General features: G+C 38.9%; 1 protein-coding gene across 3 annotated transcripts; it reads right to left on the bottom strand.

Moving 5' to 3' along the window:
• Window positions 1–2,132: 2,132 nt before the first annotated feature.
• Window positions 2,133–19,684, bottom strand: nadka (NAD kinase a). Of its 3 annotated transcripts, none has more exons than XM_088408473.1 (12): window positions 19,538–19,684; window positions 18,715–18,872; window positions 15,418–15,501; window positions 10,216–10,345; window positions 10,018–10,126; window positions 8,380–8,465; window positions 7,967–8,069; window positions 7,753–7,871; window positions 6,062–6,161; window positions 4,485–4,642; window positions 3,395–3,477; window positions 2,133–3,195 (listed from the first exon to the last, which is right to left on the bottom strand). In XM_088408473.1, exons 2-12 carry the CDS (start codon window positions 18,864–18,866, stop codon window positions 3,048–3,050), a joined length of 1,272 nt encoding a protein of 423 aa, XP_088264599.1. In that variant the 5' UTR covers window positions 18,867–18,872; window positions 19,538–19,684; the 3' UTR covers window positions 2,133–3,047. The 3 variants fall into 3 exon arrangements, with proteins under 3 accessions (XP_088264599.1, XP_088264600.1, XP_088264601.1); XM_088408474.1 differs by having other exon boundaries at window positions 18,715–18,876; window positions 19,538–19,660; XM_088408475.1 differs by lacking the exons at window positions 15,418–15,501; window positions 18,715–18,872; window positions 19,538–19,684 and adding an exon at window positions 12,867–13,152.
• Between the last annotated feature and the right edge of the window lie 535 nt (window positions 19,685–20,219).

The raw sequence follows: 20,219 nt of genomic DNA, 5'->3' as shown, positions 1-20,219 counted from the left end.
ATATTAGTTTTAAAAGAAAATGGGAACTTAATATACTTATATTTGTATTTCGGGCAGTGGAAATATGATTTTAATATTTTTCTTTTTGCTTTTTGACAACATGGGTTGAAAAAGATATGCTTTTATTTTCTAAAAAAGTGTACATTTCTGTAGAAAAAAAACTTGACCAAGCTGGCCGGGGTTCGGCGAAAGATGCGTTCAAAATTTGTCGTAATTTTTGCTTTTCCGAGTACTTTTCAGTTATTGTGTTGGAAGGAAAACATAATATTTTGTGCAACCCTACTCCCTGCCGCGATAGCTTATCTATAGGCTTCTTATGAATGTATCCTGTATGATATTGTATCTTTAATAACATTTAGGAAAAGAAGAAAAAAAGATCAACTTAGAAATCATTGTCCTCTGGGTGCAGTACTTCAGGAAGGCCTGGACAAATGGAACCTCAGGGAAGCGCTTTTGATATTTTCTTTTCCTCTAGGTGGCACTCTAGGTTTAAAGATGCCGCGGAAATGTATTTCAATTGCACTAGCCTTAATTTTTAAACCAAGAGCAAAAACAAATCACAAGAGGTTCACGAGCCTATGTTTTCCCATCGCTACAAAGCTTCCCGCACACGCTTGACAAAAGAGCAACACCGCCACCTGCCGGAGATGTGATATTTAAATTTTTCATTCACATTCTTTAAATGATTCGATATATTTTGCTTTAACGCGTTCACATTTTGCGTAGACGCTTAGAAAACCTGGCGAGAACAGAAAGATACTGAGCATTTGAACCTTGCGAGCCAGCAATTTGACATGCATGATAGTCAGGATGCCTTTATTTGCTTCCATGGCTTTGACAGTTTAATGATCATCATGATCAATCGTTCTTCAGGTCAGGTAAAAGTCATCTGTCAGCACCCATTGATTCTAATATCGTATGTCGAACTGATCTTTAGAATGGCTCTCAGAATGGAGCCGTGTTCTGTATGTGATCTCTGTAAAATCTCTGCCATGAGTAAAAAAAAATTAGAGGGATTGAGAAATGTAATTCATTGATCTAATGAATCTCTGTTACCTAAAACTGAGAAAAAAAATATGTAGCTATATTGTGTTATTGTGGCAGATTAAAAGATTGATATACAACAACAAAAAAAGGTGGCTAGTCATTTATTTTCTTTTTTAACATGCACTTTGTACCCATTTACTTTTTTGCTGCTGCAGTCACATCTTGGTGCTTTGCATTGATGCTGTAGGCTAAACTTGAGCCAGTTCTTCTTAGAAAGAAAGCATATCACTCAACCATGATCAAAGGTTCTTAAATTCACTGGACTGACAACTCTCACTTGCTCTTCCACTTTCACGTCCTCACTGTCCTCCCGGCCTATCTGGTTATGTCAAACACAACCGCAGCCAATCAGTGTCCACTTGATGGTGTGCTTGCCCTTTGTTTTCCAGCCAATAAAAACTCAAGCACAAGAAGCCTAATGCATACAAAATAGATCCAACCGGCAAATCGGAAGCATAGTCAGAAAGTAAAAATGAGATTGTGACTACAAAAAACTAATAACGCTTAAACTATGACTGGATTTAATTGATTGCATTTAATTGGACACCCCAAATTATGAATATTTTGCCTGCTACTTTCACTTTTGGATTATTAAGGAGATAACATTCCAAAAGCGTAACTGTAGTGTTCCAGTTTATAGATGTCAAAAGATTATCAACATGTCTGCCACTGACGTCCGATTTTTGTTGTTGTTGTGCTTTTGTGTTATGTGAATTCACAGACATGCATTTGGTTGCTAACCAAAACAGCAGCACCTACCAAGGCACCTAAAATGCCTGTGACACCTAACAAAAATAATGTCATTTGTAGAATGAACAAAAAACAAAGGGGAAAAAAAAGCCACACTTCCAGGAAATACTAGGAGCAACTGCATTTGTTTGTTTTGAAGTGACGCGTCAACATAAAATGTTTCCTTGAATAATTTTTGAAGGGAACTCAAACGCCACAGGTTTAACCAGTTGTAAAGTTCTTAAAGCTCAGGTGTATTAGTGACTGAACCCTTCCAGTGGAATAACTGATCCGTATGAGAATCAATGTTGTTTTGAATGAGTTCAACAAAACAAAACAACCAATGCCACTCCCCCCAAAAGTACCAAACAGATTTATTTTCCTCTTTGATACCTTGTAAACAGGTTAATAAAAAAACATTTTACAAAATTCACCTTATTAAAGCGACACATATATATATATATTTACAGTACGTGCTTCTGAGTTTAGGAGCTCATTTGGTCCTCTTTGCTTGTCTTGATTCCGAAGCGACATTCACGCGGAATGTTGCCGTGGTGACAAGATATCTAAGGTTAGGCCGCATGGCTGTTTTCACTATGGCTTGGAGGTCTATAAAAAACGACTGGATTTATTATCATTAAAAAAAGGAAATAGGCTGCATGTGATGTCTACTGCAATCTGCAAACTACGTGTGTGGATAGCTACTGTAAAAATACATTGCTGTGATTGATTTTGTTTGTTTTTACAAAACAAATGATCATGATACAAACCTGAAAAAAAACAAAACAGTTTGCACATATTCCAGTGTAAATCGTCAATGTAAGGCACAATCTGCAATGTTGGCTCGTGTTGTCGCATATCAAATTCGGGAAGATGCGACGACATAAGATTTGGCCACTAAAGTGCAACGCCCTCACCTTAAAAGAAAGAATGTATCGTTTTTTTTAAACAGGTAGTAGGACAAAAACAAATATATCACAAAACACCCATTCTGAAAAGTATTCCAAAGATAACCTTTGACGTTGCGCGTGTCGGAATGAAAGGTCCCAAAATCAAACAAAGAAAAGGGGATGATCTCATGCCAACGGTGAGCCGCTGTTGTCCGTTCTAAAATTCTTTTTAGAATCTTTGCATTTCTCAGGTATTTGCCATCCCATAGCGATGTGATACAAAAGCGACGCTGGTTAGAAGTTTATCAAAGGAGCCTGAGACCTACTACCGATAAAAAAAAAAAAAAAAAAGGAACGGGAGCGAGGAGACGCTCGGGAGTCTTAGAACTCGTCATCCTCCGAGCTGAGGTAGTTCTGCTTCTTTCTCACGTTCCAGTGTAAACACTGGGCCAGGCTCTCGAACCAGTCGTTGACCGGGTTACGGAAGCAGATGCATGGAACGGGGAAGCAGGAAGTTGTGATGGCAATACTGAAGGGGGAGGAAAAAAAAAAAACGAGAAAGGCTAAATGCTGTGATCGTGTGCCCGACTTCCTTGCGAAGCGACACTGGGAATGTCATTGTGGCTAGCAGCTAACCGGCAAAGCATTAACACAACTCTTTCATCTATCGGATGCCGTAACGCAACGGCCAGTGCAAAAGCCGGTTCCGTTTCGGCGGTGGGACCGACCTGTCTCCGTGGCAGATCTCTTGCCGGCGTCTCCCGTCGAATGACACCCACGCCGTGTTTCTGGCATCCCGTGACAGCATGATCTAGACAAAAATCAAGGATTCTCAAATGGGGGTATTGTGAAGGCGCTTCAGGTACGACGCTTTTGATAATGTTAACTCCTCGCCTTAAAACACCCCAAAGTGTGTTTATCCTTCCTGATATTGCAAAGTTTTACTGTAGAAAATGAGAAAAAGTGGCGAAAATGGGGGCTTGTTTTTGATGGTCATCATGTTAGCGTCGACGCACAGAAATGAAGCGTGTGCATTCGATTCATTTATTGGGATGCGTTTCTCGACGTTTGAAAGCACAGTTGTGCAAATAAGTTTACGTTCCCCAAATTTATGCTAGCTTGTTTCTTTGTTATCGTTTTGTGGCCGGCCGGCTTTCGAGCGACATCGTGAAGGTTGCGCATCGTGAAGGTTTCACTCCCTGGTTAGAAATGTCACTACCAAGAAAACTCAGATTTCATAAGAAATTAAATCACCAATGTTCTAAAGGTAAGACATCATCAATTATATGTATATTTTCAAATGAAAATTTAAATGATCATGACACAGGTACTATGACGGGGTTTCTGCAGGGATCAGAACATCTATTTGAATAGTTTTAAGATTTAGACCCGCTTTCATTAAAAATGAATATATTAAATGATACATTTCAAAAACCTGCAAATAAACGTGCTCTTAATGAGCAACAGTATGTTTTAAATATAATTGTAGGTCTGTTTATCATTGAATTATATTACATGGTGGGTGGCACTTCAATAGATTTTCTCAATCTATTTTGTTTGTTTTTTTTTTTTAAACCTATACCTTCCATCCAGTGATGGGAAAACAAAGCATTATAAATCTCTTGTGCTATTTTTTACTCCTCTAGTGCTCTCGGTTGAAAAGTATCAGAAATGGTTCGTGAGGCTTCGTTTTCCCATCACTACAACCATCTAAAAAAAGACATCCAATTTACCTTCAAGACATTTGTAAAATGCCCGCCTCCTCCCTCATCAACTTTATTGTTATTATTTTTAATAGCACACCAATTGGAACATTACCTTCAGCTCCACTCCGGCCGGCACCACGATGGGTCTGAATGAGAGCGAGTGCGGGCAGATGGGAGTGATCATGATAGCCGGCACATTGGGGTGTATCATGGAGGCTCCGGCGGCCACCGCATACGCTGTGCTGCCTGTAGGCGTGGACACTATCACGCCTGCAGGAACAAGGAAGGACTTTCGATCACTGCATTGCAAGTTAAAGGAAGCCTCGGATAAGATTCTGATCAGATGTGATCAAGCCCTCATTGTTTTGAGTATGATAATTATGAGAATCGAATGTATTTTGGAAACTGCCGCGGTGATATTTTTGATTTGCTATTTTCAAATCCAATTACAGGAAGCCCTGTTTACACCGGGTGCGTACATTCCATGTAAAAGGTGAAAATCCACTTTGAATAGTAAATGAAATAAGCCTACTACAACATCACGTACGGTGGTCCTCAAGTTAAAATCACAAAAACAAATAACTAAACAAACAAAAACAAACTCACACAGGTTACATTTCAAAAATCAAAAAAGTCGACTAAACAAAATAAGCCCCCCCCCCCCCCCCAAAAAAAAAAAAAAACAACAACAAAATGGCAAACAATTCCTGACTTGATTCTTGTAACATGCTTTTTGTGTTGGAAGATAATTTCCTTTTGTGTTTTGTGCTTGTTCAAGGGCGGAAGAAGACATGTCAAGCCGTATTTTCCTTTTCATAATGCATCAAAGTCAGCCGAAAAACTTATCCACGCAGCCTCGTTGTTAACAACGCAAGGGCAATTAGGCGACACCTGACGAAAGTGCATTTTACGATGTTTTAGAGCGTTTGTACAGAGCAAACGCTCTAAAACGAATGCATACTATATAGAATTAGAGGTATATATAAACATTTTAAGCCATGTAAATAACATGAATTAATGTTATTCAAACATAGACATGTAGAAAAAAATGGGTCTGTTTTGAGTTATGCAGTTATAAGCCGACACCCCAAATATGGGGGTTGAAAATTAGAGAAAAAAAATTCGACGTGTACTCGGAGAAATATGGTAAGTTTTTTTTTGTTTTTTTTGTTTTCTATTCCTGATTTACAATTGTGTTGTTTTTTTTTTGTAATGTTTTTTTTTTCTTCCAACTAATTTTCTTTTGTCTGCTTTTTTGTTTGTTATTTTTGATTTACCGATTGCTCAATTTTCTTCAGTCGTTCTGGATGATTCCGATTTTTGTTGATAATACCCAACAAACATTTATTCAAATTTAGTTCATTGGTGTGAACTGAATTTAAATCCGTTTTAACAGACTTATTTTTAGCTCGCGCAAAAAAAGAAGAAGCTGTGTTTATCTTTATAATTCTGGAACAAATTCCCCACACAAACGAGCTCTCAAACTTCAGGGATGATGAAATATGTCCGCTCAGCATGTTGCAGCTCTGACGCGTTTTGAAATACCGGTGTCTCAAGATAAAAAGACAAGCCTTCAAGCAGGTTTCACCTCGTCACGGAAAAAACAAATCTTTTCCGAGCCCAACCTACACGAGCAAGTAGGAACGCGGGCCAAGTTCTGCGTGGGAGACAAACAACGTGCTCGCTCACCGTCTCCCTGCACAGTGGTAATGAGGTGTCCGTCCAGGAAGAGGTCCACGTTGGAGAGGTAGGAGGAGGGGCCTCTGTCCACCACCACCTCATTCAGCACCTGAAACATGTAGCGTGCCGTGATGTTCTACGTTTGCATCTCAGGTTACTGCCGGCAAGCTGGAAAGGAGCGTTGGCCTCAAGGCACGGATTCATTCCAAAAAGAATTTTTGCTCTACTCGTAAACCCTCCGCTTGGAAAAAAGACGTGACAGCGGGAAACGATAAAAACCCATTCGAGGCTAGACTGAGGGCAGCACGAGTGTCCAAGTATGATCAATTCAATATTTTTCCACAAATTGTTATTTATAGTACGTCTCTGATTTATAGCATTAAAAATAGCTTGACTATTTATTTGTTTGACACTTGGGACTGCTGATAATACCAAACACGTGTGATATTAATAGAGCTAATAGAGCTAATTAATAGCGCTATTAATAGAGATATCAATAGAGCTAATAGTAAAGGAGGCAGTAAAAAAAACAGTAATTGGACAATAAGGGCAGTGATAATTTATATTTTTAAAAACACTTTCTTCCACTTACTGTCAAATGAAAATGAAATCACATCTGCTGAATTATTGGGTAATGACCAATGAATGACAGTTCAATAAAAAAAAAAATTTAGTTATCAAAAATTTTACAGACTAATTATGTTCTTTTTTACCAATAAAAATGGCAAAATAAATGGACTATACCTTTATGCACAAGCTATAAATGCGAAGTTTACATTATAAATGATTTTAAACCAGTGTTCATTATTTTTGTCTGAATATTTTCCACATTCCTACAAGCAAGCACACGATTAGTCACATTATTGTTGCATTTATTGCATCACTCATGACTATAATCCTTTGCAAAATATCAATGGGCATGGGGTAAGGTAATGTCTGCAGCCATGTATTTTTTGTCATTGTTTTCATGCGTAACATTAGCTCTACTGTATTGCTTTGGTTTACTTGGAACCCTGGCCGATCCAGACTTGCTCTTCAGGCTTTTGCACTGAAAGCACATAACGTACTACTAAGGATGTTTCTGTGTTGGCGGGTCAACCAAGGTTCGATGAGTTGAGCAATTGTATGCTTAACTTGCGGTTGAAAAAGACAGATAGGAATTTAATTACAAGTTTTTCTATACGTGAGAATCATCGATGCAAAAAAAACCCTAAAATTACCGTTGAATGGTTATAGCCAGGGTCAATCTAAGTTTCCTCAGGCACTTTGTGCAAATAGTAACTAAATATTAGATGGAAAATCCCAAAACATGCTCCGACACAACCACCTTAAATATAATCACGCCGGGTTGGAATTTGTTTGCCTTATCACGCAACAACCCTTGTGAGCATATACTGTACATTTTAGCTTTATTTTCAGGCTGTCACACTCAAGGGAACACATCTTACTGTAGATCTCTTACTGCTCTTGTTTTTTATCTTAATAGGTCAACATTCCTGGCGATTCGGAACTTTGAGCTGCACAGCATCCAACCACAGTTGTCACCTAAAAAAGTGACTCATTATCATGTCATCGCGAGCAAACTGCTCCAGCGGCTTTCGGAGCCAAAGCGGAAGTAAACAAGTAGGGTTTGTACTCGTACTGTATCGTGTTCATTGTTCTACACCAGAGTGGTTGTGCTAGAAGGGGTGTAGACATACCTGATAATTTGTGGATTTGTGACTTCCGTCCACTTCGCCATTGGTCAGTATGACGCCCTTTTCCCTCTCCCGGTGCACGCGCACTTTCAAGCGACTTCGCAGCACTATGGCTGCATTACCTGAAAGCGGTGTTTATTTTTAGAGATGAGTGATCTTTTTCTTTTTTTTGCCAAAGGCAAAATCATGTTTGTTGAAAGAACATGCGATACTGTACCCTCAATAATTTGGGTGAGCTGAGACTGGTAGGTGTCAAACTTGAAAGGCGTCAAGAAGCCAAGAGAGCCCAAATGGAAGGCCATCACTGGCGGAACGCTCTCCTGCGAGTGATGGGCAGGTAGAACCTCAGCAACCACTTTAGACTTTATTTTTCTTCCTCTAGATGGCACTTTTTTTTACTCAGTTTTACTTCAGTTGAAATGTGTTTAATGAGAACTGTATTTTAAAAAAAGACAAAAACATGTGCTTCAGGAAGCTTCATTTGTCCCTCAGCAATTGCCAGTGTTTTCAAATCAAGAGCATCATCTAGAGGACTTAAAAAAACAAAAGTGAGGCTTCATTTTCTCTTCACTAGATTGAAGTTGAGCTTCACAATAATGATTGTGATAACAAACACAGTAAGCCTTGTACCTGAAAGAGAGAAGACGCGTAGAGTAAAGTTCCATCTCCACCAAGACAGATGATGAAGTCCACACGGTTGGAGATGTCATCAAGATCTATCAAATACAGACACATCATGATTATATGAAAAGTAGGAAATAAATGCAAAATATACTACTTATTTAAAAGATGAAAACTTTTAAAGAAGGAGGATTAAACGCTAACCAAACCTTAATCTGACAGTGCTCATCTTTCTTATAGCATGCTAAATAATGTGCTTTGAATGCACCAGAAGTTTATGTCAAGTGGGCAAAGACAGAATAATAATGGAAGAAAAGGAAATTGGAGCTGAAGAAGTAATCGTGATGTAAATTAGCTACAACCACTAGTATGCGTCCACAGCAAGAATTTACAAGAATATACAGCAGCAAAAGATGCAAAAGGGAAAAAAAACAAAAAAAACAAACAAACAGGGAATTAAAAGCGGAAATTTCCCCTAATTACTGCTGTCACCACAGGGTGCATTCGGAAATTCACTCTGACGCTCGAACGCCGCGCCTATTAATTTCCGAAAGCAGCCGACAATGAAACATTAAGTAGCTTGTGCGTTAAAGGTTTCCTTTCCTTGTACTGCCTGATGAACTGAGCCCCGGCACTCCTTTTTTGGAACACTATGAAGTACCAACAAGTGCATTTGAACAACACTCTTTCTTGGTCTCTGTTATTATTTATTTATTTTTTTTAATTAATCGTCCCCAAAAATTGTGTCTGATACTCTGGAGTTACTTAAGTTTTTTTTTAAGACTGACATGACTTGGGCAAAGAGCGACATATAGTCTGAAAAAGACAGTATAAGTCGTAAAAGCAGGTATGTGAGGTGTGTTTCTCCAAGGTTCAAATATTTTGCTGAGTTCATCTTGCCCCACTTGTACAATTATGCATGAGAAAAAAAAAACAACAGAGCTGGAGAGGATGAAACGATACTCTACGGTAACAGACATATGGGACAGGTGAGCCATGAAGTCAGAAGGCTTAATGTTACATGGTTTAATATTTTAAATATTCATGCGTTTACAGAGCAAAAGGATTTATTTATTTTTTTAAACAAAGCATCTATTTTCAAATAAAACGAGGCTCGAAATGAGCAGTCAACAGAGATGTTTGCTCTATGAGTTTTGGTCTTTGCGCCTCGGGTATCCACATGCAATCACTAAATTGAGACTCAAGCGCCTGCCCACAGACCCAAACGGTTCTTGAAAAATCCCTTCATTTGTGTTGGAGAGTACCGGGTTTAGTTAAGACATATTGATCCGTGATCCTTGTGATCATGTTTCACATGCACTCAGTGAAAAAAAAAGTGCTTTCTCGTGTGTGTGTGTGTGTGTGTGTGTGGGGGGGGGGGGGGGGGGGGGGGTTAAAGCAAAACTTGTTTTGAATAATGTTTTTTTGTTTTCTTTTTTTTTGTACATATAAGATGAATAAATACATACAGTATAAAATAAATAGGTGAAAAGCGATTTTGCTCAATCCAAAATAAACCTTAATTTTCACTCAAGCAAGTTTGTAAGGCACTGATTATTTTTGATGTTGTTATCAATAGCGCAGGGCAACTGGTTATTGAGCGTTTGTCATCTCATTGTAGATACCACCCAAGCAGGGTTATCATACCTTCTCTGAAAGTGCAGAATTTCTTTGCAAGGGTCCCGAAGTTGTCATCACCAGAAATAGCTGGGTCTTCCAGAACTTTCTTTTCCACATAAACAACCATGTTTTTGACCTAAAACACAAACAGTCTCATAAGACGGGCTAGCAAACGCGCATGCGTGACACCAGCGCTAAAGATACAGTATCCACTCTTTGCCGCACCTCAGTGAGGAATATGCAGAGCTCCTTGAAAGGTTGAAGCAGGGTGGCGTCTCGAATCTTCTTGATGACGAGGACACTTTTGGGAGGGGTGTTCCAGGTCAGGCGCTGGGTGGCGGGGTCCTGAATATGCCTGGTAAACATGTAAATAAAACCTTTAACAACACATGAGCTCGTAGAATGATGTAAGGGCTCTTAAGAAGCTAAAGCGTAAGCAAGCAGGAGTGTGTGGCCGCTATCCTATTAGAGACGGTGGCTTAAGGTCTGCAGGAGAATCCGTCTGCTGGGCTTCACCCCATTGCAAACTCTGACAGCCATTCGCGGATATTCTCGTCAAGATACAACCACAGACAAGGCATAACGAAAGCATAGGAAAGAAAAAAACATTAAAGAAACTAAAATAGTATACATTTGCTGCTATTTCATAAAGATTTAAGGGATGAAATGAAGTAAGGAAGATTGGTGAGAATACTAGAAAGCAGATGCTGGAATTTGCATAGTTTAAAACTATGATGACATGCCAGTGCGCATAGCTGGAAATTAGTGACTGAGCAAGTTAATTACCATTATTATGACTCAATGACTATGTGTGGATTATTAGATATGAAGAGAGAATTTTTTCTTGTTTATAAAAGCCTAAGTTACACAAACCTAATCGTGAAACGCAGCATGTGCCCCTTTTTTTTTTTTTTTTAAATTAACCTCAAGGCCATTTGAGTTGCTGCACATTAACATCTGTATCCCGCTGTGACATTTGGGCTGGTCACATGCTGGTGGGCTCATATCCAATCAAAACTGACTAGAATCATCAATGATGTCTTGTTAGAGGATTTTTTTTTCTCTTGAGGTCACTAACCAGGAGAGTATTGCGATTGGTTGGTGACCGATACCCAAAGTCAACTGGAATGGGCTCCTGCCTAACTGTGACCCCGACGATATAAAATGGCGGATGGACAAACAACAGAAAGCATTTCTTTGATTATCCTCTTTTGAATCATGCAATTCTGTTCAGATATTAAAAGTGGGACTTGAGAAGACGCGTGTACATGCAGTGAAGCACCCAACACAAAACAGTCTCTGAAGCCTCCTCACTTTAACATGTCACCGCAAAGTGTGAAAAGAATGTTCGCTTGGGGCTCAATAGCGAAGCATTAAAAAATGATTATGGGAGCTGTGAGAAGCATGCATGCAATCGGAATCAGTTAGGATTCGGGACGCTTTATAAAGATTTGGATTCTCTTGACTTTTAGGTTGAAGGTCAATTCAACCGAAGTTTAAAAACTCTAAGGACAGTAGAAAAAACTTATCAAGATTCATCATCATTCCACATCTCACCAGATGGTTAAATGCCAAAGTTTAGTCAATATAAACATTAGTTTATAAAAAACACATCACTTTTATTAACATGTTCATGAAAACTTTGTGTTCTTTATGATTAAACATGTAGCATGGCACATTTACTAAATGTTACTGGTTTTCATTCACCCTGTGCCCAATAAAACAGAAGGCTCTCCACAAAATTGCAATTTTAGGATCGATTTCGCAGTGGAAAATGTTATATATTATATATTTTTGCAGCTCAACATCCTTGAGAGTTGTGAGTGGGTACTTTCAAATGCAGAAGTTCAACAACAACAAAACCTGAGTGGGGAACTTCATTTGCATACACTGTACGGTACTGACATGTCAAACACAAACAACTTCCTTTGATAAGTCACGGAGTGGGGGAATCAATCAATCAATCAATCAATCAATCCATCCCTCCCTCCCTATAAAGGGCTGATATACAGTATACTTAAAACACCCAATATGTGCATCATTCCCTACAATAATGCAGGGGGTCTACAAACTAGTTGCTGGAAGATTTGTTTCACTATTTCAAAAAAAAATGTATTTCTGATTTCGCAAACAGTGGGGGGCAATGCATATGCTGAAGGTGATAAATATTTTGACGATCTGCGTAAAATCAATAGAACGCTCTATCCTTCAGAATCATAATCGAACTGTCTTACTGTAGCAGGAACTAACCCGCAAAGAAAAACATGGCTAAACAAACACAATGCTAATGCGTGCGCTCCAAAGAGTGAGAATAAATGTCGAGAACGATGAATGTCGAGACCTTTTGGAGGTTGTCTTGTAGAAATCCAAAATTTGACATATCTGCTGAAAAATCATTTTGTGGTCAATAACACCTCAATATATATATATATATATATATATATATATATATATATATATATATATATATATATATATATATATATATATATATATATATATATATATATATGTCAGAAACCATTTACCATTTACAAAATCTTAATTCAGCAAATAAAGAATGATGATGACAATCCCGTGATGTAAAAAACAGCAGGTGAAAACCCTCCACATGAATAAAAAAACGCTCTGATTCCATTAAAACTCAAACAGTGACATCAGTAGAGTGCCCTGATTTCAAACGTTAGAATTTCAAAGAGACAACCTGTGATCCATTCATCAAGCGCTTCCACCTGAACACCTGAATACTGTCCCCTCCGCCTCTTCATTAAGTGGACTCAGTCCAAAACCAGACGGCGCCGGCACCGACTTGAATATTCCTCAATCCCACCCTGCCTACTGTGACGAAGTGAAGATGCCTTAGTTAGTCCTCTCACCATTTCCACACTTTGTTCTCCTTACTGTTCGGCCCGTCTTGCAGTACCACCTTCATGGCCGTACACATGTGACACGGTTGGATGCAGATTCTGGCTAGAGACAAAGATGGAGAATGTTGATCTGCCAGGACACCAGCAACATCCTTGAAGGCGAGAGATGAGCTTCAGTCCGCAACGGAAGGCCTCGGCGTACGTGGGGGGGTGGGCCAGGGAGCAGCTAACAACCTGCCAAGCAGACTCACTACTGCTATATTTGTCCCAGAGAGGACTTAACGCTAAAGCCTCGTGGTGCGCTCTGCTGCTGAATCCAACTTCTCGCTTGTTTTAAGCTTCCCCTCGGACACGCCCACTCTGCTGTCAGCTGAGCACGCCCGTTTCAGGGAAGGGCTCGGCTATACGCTTTAATTTTTCAACAGGTGTGTTAAACAGAGCACTGTTGAAGATACTGCTTTGTCAAGAAGCACTTTATTCCGTAATGATACGTTGCCTTCAAACAGGAACAACAGTCCCCCAGAGGGGCTAAATGTGGGCTATTGGGTTTCAAAACAAGTGAGTTTCAATACAAAGGAAACAAGAGGCAAAAGCCTCTACGTTAAGCTCAAGTAGTTAAAGAAAAAAAAAACAACAACAATGCAATATATGACTAACTCAGTCAAGCTCATTTCTGTCGAGAGACACTCGAGTATCACTTCTCTGCAAGAGGAAGTAAATTACACTAAATCGCTCTTTCCTCTAGGATTTTTTTTCCAGCGACGGGGGAAGGCTACTCAGGGAACCGTGTCAGTAAACAATTGGCATTTGACTGCAGTTCAGTGTTTAAAAAAAAAAAAAAAAAAAAGGAGAAATCTGAAGGAGTGGTGTAGGGCTGAATGATGTCAGGAAAAAAATCTGACTTGCAATTATCAAAGTCTAAATCCAAGGCAACAGTTAAAACATGATGAAAAATGACATGATACCATAAAATAAAATTCAAAGCTATTTATCAAATGCAAGGACAACAAAAAGAATCAAAATTTACTGCCCGCCACTAGTGCTAAATGTAGCCATCATGTATTTTTCATCATTATTTGACGTACGTGGAAAATATGCCTTCCATTTGCTTGACATTTATAGTATAAAATGCCACCGTTGGATTGCAAATTACTTAATTACACCGAAAAAATATTATATTCCAAAAGCAACCTAATGAACATTAGCATCTTCGCCATTTCCTTTGCAAATACGTCAAAACGAACAATTTCTTACAGTTTATTGATGTGAAGTTTCATAGCAAAATGTCATAGCGAAAAGCTGATATAACTGTTTTTAACTTGAAACTTGGTCGTTCTGACCCAAAACATAAATAAACAAATACAGCAGACATGTCCAATTCTATTGAATTGGACCTTGAATTATTGAGCCTTGAATTCAACATTAATACAAAAGACACACTTGATTATACAGTGAATTTTTGAGAGAATTAAATCTTTTTTAAAGCGCCTCACAGTCCGAAAAATATGGTATTTGAGAATTTATGGTAAACTATCAGCCCTGCAAATGATTTGTGTGAAAATAGGTGATGTAATGCTTACAATCGCTGTGGGACTTGGCATCGTCTCGGATTATAAAGCAGAGCCAGTGGGGGAAAAACAACAACAACAAAAAAAACAAAAAAAAAAACAAAAGGGTCAAAAGTATACCGCTCATAATGGCTTCATTATCGAGATTCACTTCAGGGTGTGGGCAGGAAGTCAGGGCAACCAAGATGAATGCTGGGGCACAAAAGTGATGGTCAAAAAAAAAAAAAAACCCTTTTGCCAGTATCACAACCGCACCTTTCCCACAGAGAGTCAAGGAAGGGTTATTGTCTCCAGTTTAACCAAGAGAACTAAGCCTCATGAGTCACTTTGGCACAACAGTGTATCAGATTAAAAATAATTAACAACACAGCGATGAATGATAGTTTAGTCTTGTGTGAAAAAATAAACTCCTCCTCCTCCAAAATATTTGGAACAATCTTAGGTACCGTTTGCTTCCTTCAAAACATCACAGAATTTTTGTCGAATTAAAAGCATTCTTGTAAACATTCAGAAATTCTTTTCCTGGAATAAATAGTCATGATGTAAGACGAGAGCTCCAAATACTTGTTGACATTTTAAGTCAGTCAAAATTGGCAAAAACAGTTTGAAACCTACCTCATGTGTTTGATGGGCAAAATGAATAATTTGTATTAAAAAACTGGTAAGTAAAAATTGCCACACAAACAGTTTGAGACCTGCCATATTTACTCATTGGGTAGGATAAATAAATATTTGTAGAAAACCAATTCTGTTGACGACTGCAGAACCCACCAAAAAAGATGATTTCAGCCACTAACAATAACATAATGTGCATACAAACGTGACCTATTTAATAATTTGACAATTACTTTACTAAAATCCTGTAAATTTTGTCTTGTATGTACTACTGTCACATTTTTGCCTTGGTGTGGCTCAAACCGACTTTTACATGCATAAATGCCAAAATTCAAGCGACAAATGCAAACGTAACAATAAAGTCCTACTGCGCTTACATGACTGCGTGTGGATTCTGTAGCATGCATGCCTTTGGGCCAAATGTAGTCACAGGGCTTGGTCCGTGTAGAGACTGGGTCCTCCTGAAGGTAAACAAAAGAACATCAGACAAAAAGGTTAACTTGAGATTATCAAATGGTAACAATTTGGGAAAATTGAACTTACGTAATACTGCACAGGAAAAACAATAAACTGGAAAAAATATTTGATCTTCTACACTTGCAGGTGCCTGAGATTTTGGTTGATATTGAAATCACGATTGTTCATCATGTTTGGTCAAACAAGTCGATTTAAGCAGTATATTAACAAGGCTTCAAGGCTTGAAACTTACAAATAATAACTCAAATAAATAAACAAAGTAAATAGTAATGAAAAATCACCCAAAACATGGCAAAAATTGGCACACGGGACAACACAGTTAACTTACTTAAAAAAAAAAGCCCATTTAGAATCAAGCACATTATTTACTTTTAAGCAAATTTTAATCACTCAGCAGTCAAAATGTCATTTTCAGTCATTTCAAATGTCTTTGATGCAAAGATCAAAGATCCGGACGAAACACCGCACAAAAGTTTTAAAAGGTTACAGTACTTTTGTTTGAACAGATATTTTTACTTGGGCACTTGGTTTTCGAGAGCAAAATCAAAACAACCTCCTCCCTGATTCCGTTTATAAACAATTCATTACAAAGTTGTCATATGTCAGATGAGCGTCACCCGAATGCAGCGGGTGAAACATTTGACCTTAGGTTATTTTTGTATCGCCATCATTAAAAATTGGACAGTTGAGTTGGAGGTTGCCAGCATGGGAAAACCAACAATGTTTCACTTCCCCCACAGCGAAAAACCCCATCACGGTTGCTAAAGCACGCCGATGGCCATTTTGTAACACCTGATGATGAGCAAATGTTGGAGCCTTGATGACTACATGGGAATTTGTGTAACAAGCGCGGGTGTTGCAACTACGCACGCTGACGCGTTTTTGAAAATACCACAAATTAAAGACAACTCCAGCTTGCTGTGAAGCTGTGATCGCGCATCTTTATACCATCTTTAAATGCCCCACCTGCAGACATAAACAACTGCAGTCGAAACAAATGCGACCGTAAAATGTACATGATTTTTCTTTGTTTGTTTTTTCACTCACATGAAAGCAGAATAAAATTCCTGTTATTTGCAACACTCAAAAAAAAAAAAGAAGACTTTTTTCGTTCATGTTCGGAATCATTACATTCAATGGGGCAAATATTTTGGATATACTCAAACTCCTCACAATAGTTGCCAGGAATCTTGGCTCATTCGCCTTCTCAGAACTGGTGTAATTGAGACATGTTTGTAGCTGGCATGTTCACGCATGACTTTTCAGGTCTGCCCATATTTGTAACCGTATGGGCAGGCAAGGACCGAGCCAGAATTCAGACAACAATAATGCCGTGTCCGTCTCTTTGAAAGGCCCATTTGCGGTCAAGCTTACACTTCCTGGCTGATGACTTCAGATGTTGCTTCAGTATTTCCACATAATGTTCTCCTTTCATTATGCCATCCGCAGTGCCCTTTTCTCAAATTCTTACGACTAATTTGTAAGAACGAAACATCGGGCAAAGATAAAACCGTAGTAAACGCAAAATGCAGTTTCTGAATGTTTTATTTTGTTATAAAAAATAAGGATCTCTCCATTTGTTAAATCATGAATTAACACGCTAATCACATATATTTTTAACTTGCGTTAGGTTTTATGGGCCACTACCAAGTCAATTACCTCTGTTGAATCAATAAATCACTTATTTGCCCCTTTTCCCAAGTAAGAAAAAAAATATTTTGTCGATGATTGGTTTGATAACAAAATTATTCATCATACACAATTGAGGCAGCTCGGTGGAGCGCTGGTTAGCCCGCCCGTCTCACAGTTAAGGAACCGAACCCAGCTGACTCGGGGCTTCCCGTGTGGAGTTTGCATGTTCTTCCCGAGCCCGCGCGGGTTGTCTCTGGGCACTCCGGCTTCCTCCCACACTCAAAAAACATGCACGGCAGGTGTATTGGACATACTAAATTGTCCTTCGGTGTGATTGGCTGCGTGGATGGTTGTTGGTCTCGACTGGCAACGACTTCAGGGTTTCCCCCGACTACTGCTGGGATAGGCACCAGCAAGCCTGCTACCCTTGTGAGGATATGCGGCCATACATAATGGATGGATGGATGAAAAATTGATACCTTTAAAAATGCATTTTCTGCTTACTGACGAATAAAAATGACCTCACATGCATCAAGGCTTAACTATCAACCAATCACAGCTCACCTTTATTGTATTTGGTCCTGTGATGTCTGCAAGCTGAGCCGTGATTGGTTGTGAGCCCCGGGTGCATGTTGTGTCATTTTCATTTAACATCATGTGGAAAGATGTGTTTTTAAAAGGAACGAATTGAACATGACAAATTAAAATGAAGAAATTAACTTTTTCAGTGCCAAGCGTTATCCAAAAAGGCAACCCCTGGAATACCAGCCGATTTGGAACATTTTTACTTATATTTCAGGGACGGTGGGCATTCCGGTGGAATGATTGGATTCCATTTTTTAATTATAAAAAGAAAGTATCTTTCTACCCTATTCTATTCTTTAGTAATCATTATTTGAAAATAGGTAATTGCCGTGTACTTGTGCAGGTGTAAAGACAATCAAAATCTATCTATCTATATTCATGTAATTTGAGTGACAGAAAGCTATTTCGGATACTATACAGCGAAAATGAGCTTTTTGAGAAAAGCTGTGTTTTCTGAACAACAGTGACTTTGACACAAATATTTTTTGGCTTAGTGGCATCCGAAAAATCCCACCAGTCCTCCCCTTCAATAAAACATTAGCAAAAACAATGAAGAAGCCGTTTTTGAGGTTAGGATGTCTTTAACCCTTTACTGAGCACGGCGTCCGCTTTCAGCTCATTGTCTAAACAGTCTGTAACAGCCATTGCTTAAATATACCACTAAATTTCTCTGAAATTCTGAAAATTCTCGCCCTTTTAAGGACTTAAAAATATGAAAACGTGTGCCTAATAAAGGCTGTTTTTGTCTGTTTAAGACTATCGGCCAAAAGCTGCCGCTGTGTCCAGTATAGGATTAAAAAGAGTAGAGTAAATAACATCTGTATAGTAAATAACATCTGTCTGACAGGAAAGCCATTTCTAAAGTTTTTCAAGACCAAGAGCCATAAAATATAGCATGCATTCCCCTTTTAAATTCCAGCTTCCAAACGATTTAGCATAGATTGTGTGTAAAGATCTTTTGAAAGACGATAACTAATTACCTGTATTCGGACGAACTGGTGGCCGAGGAAGTGCTCAGGCTGCGGGTCTTTTTGCTCCGCCGGGCCATGCGCGGCCCAGTAACGTTCCCTCCATCACGGGCAGACCAGCAGTAAGGGGATGCTTTCACTCGCATCTCTTCTCCACCATCCATCTCAAGCTATCTGACGGGATGCATTCATCAGCCATTTTGCACTTGAATAATTAAGTCACCTTTACATCAAAGCATCAATTGAATTGCCTTACAGTGAGAATCCGATTAAATTCAACACATGACCAAAAAACATTGATTTGTGGGTGTTGGTTATCTATGTTCAGCTTTGTGGTCATTCATAAATGAATTGCTTTAGTAAAAAATAACAAATTTAACAATAAATAACATGCAATATGCAGACAGAATTTCTCAAATGTCGTTGCAATGAGATAAAAAAATAACTTAGCTGGTTCGCTTGGGGATATATAAAGTCTTTAATAGGATCATATGACTGCTAGTTGGATTAATACAGTCCTCAAGTTACAGCTGCCTCCAGTTCTACTTCATTATATAAGTGCGGCTTTGGCAGCTCTTTTGTTACGTAGGCTGTTGTCTTGGTTAAACTACTTTTACCGTGCAAATCTAACATTTTAAAAAAACAATTGGAGGGGAGGGAGGTTGTTAATCATGAGACGCCCTCCGACTTGAGGGATGAGCAACAAGTGAATGATGACGGGTCCAACTGCTATCCAATGTTTTGCTAACAAAGCTAACATAGAGGTATTTCGCAGGATAACGTGACATATAATGTGTGAAAGGTGATAAACATACATTTGATTAACAAAACGTACCTTGTCCTAGCGATGTTATAGTCGGCGACACAAATTCGGTGCAAAATTTATTCTCCCAGACAATAACCCTCGCTCAATGGGTATTACCAGTTCGGTCTTAACTTCAACTGTCAACCACCATTACTTCCGGGTAGGCACTGGCCAATCACAGAGCGTACATTCGTGACGCAAGGAAGCCTCAATACGGTTATTCCGGAACCAAAGTAGACCTCGATTGTGGTTCGTGTTCAGCAGTTATCTCTTTGTCACTCAAAAAGCTGTTAGACGAGTCTAATTTATAATTCATTGAATCTATTTGAGCGCAAACCCATGACCAAAGCCAGGAGGCATTTTTGGATGAGACCTCATTTTACTTTGCAGGAGTTAATCATGTGAAAGGCGCATGGTGCAAAGTCCGCAATCGGCTACAGGTCAAGTTGTTTCACATACTGTCCAACAGATGGCGAGCGAGATCCGAAGTCAGCAGGGATACTGTGGAATTTGAAAAGTATTTCACACCGTGCAGCAATAATATCCCAAGTATCATATTGCCACATCTGAACGCAACCAAACAGAAGTGTTCGGACGGCTCTAACAGTGTACAAGAAATAGTTTATTATTCATCTTGAACATAATTACGAGGAAATGGGAACATTCTATTTTCATTGGGAGCCACTTAAAGCGAATCACACTCAACACAGGA

The sequence above is a fragment of the Hippichthys cyanospilos genome, chromosome 2 (assembly GCF_059441005.1).
Source record: "Hippichthys cyanospilos isolate Australia breed blue-spotted pipefish chromosome 2, RoL_Hcya_1.0, whole genome shotgun sequence".
Taxonomy (NCBI): Eukaryota; Metazoa; Chordata; class Actinopteri; order Syngnathiformes; family Syngnathidae; genus Hippichthys; species Hippichthys cyanospilos.
This window is presented reverse-complemented; position numbering and strand designations above follow the sequence as displayed.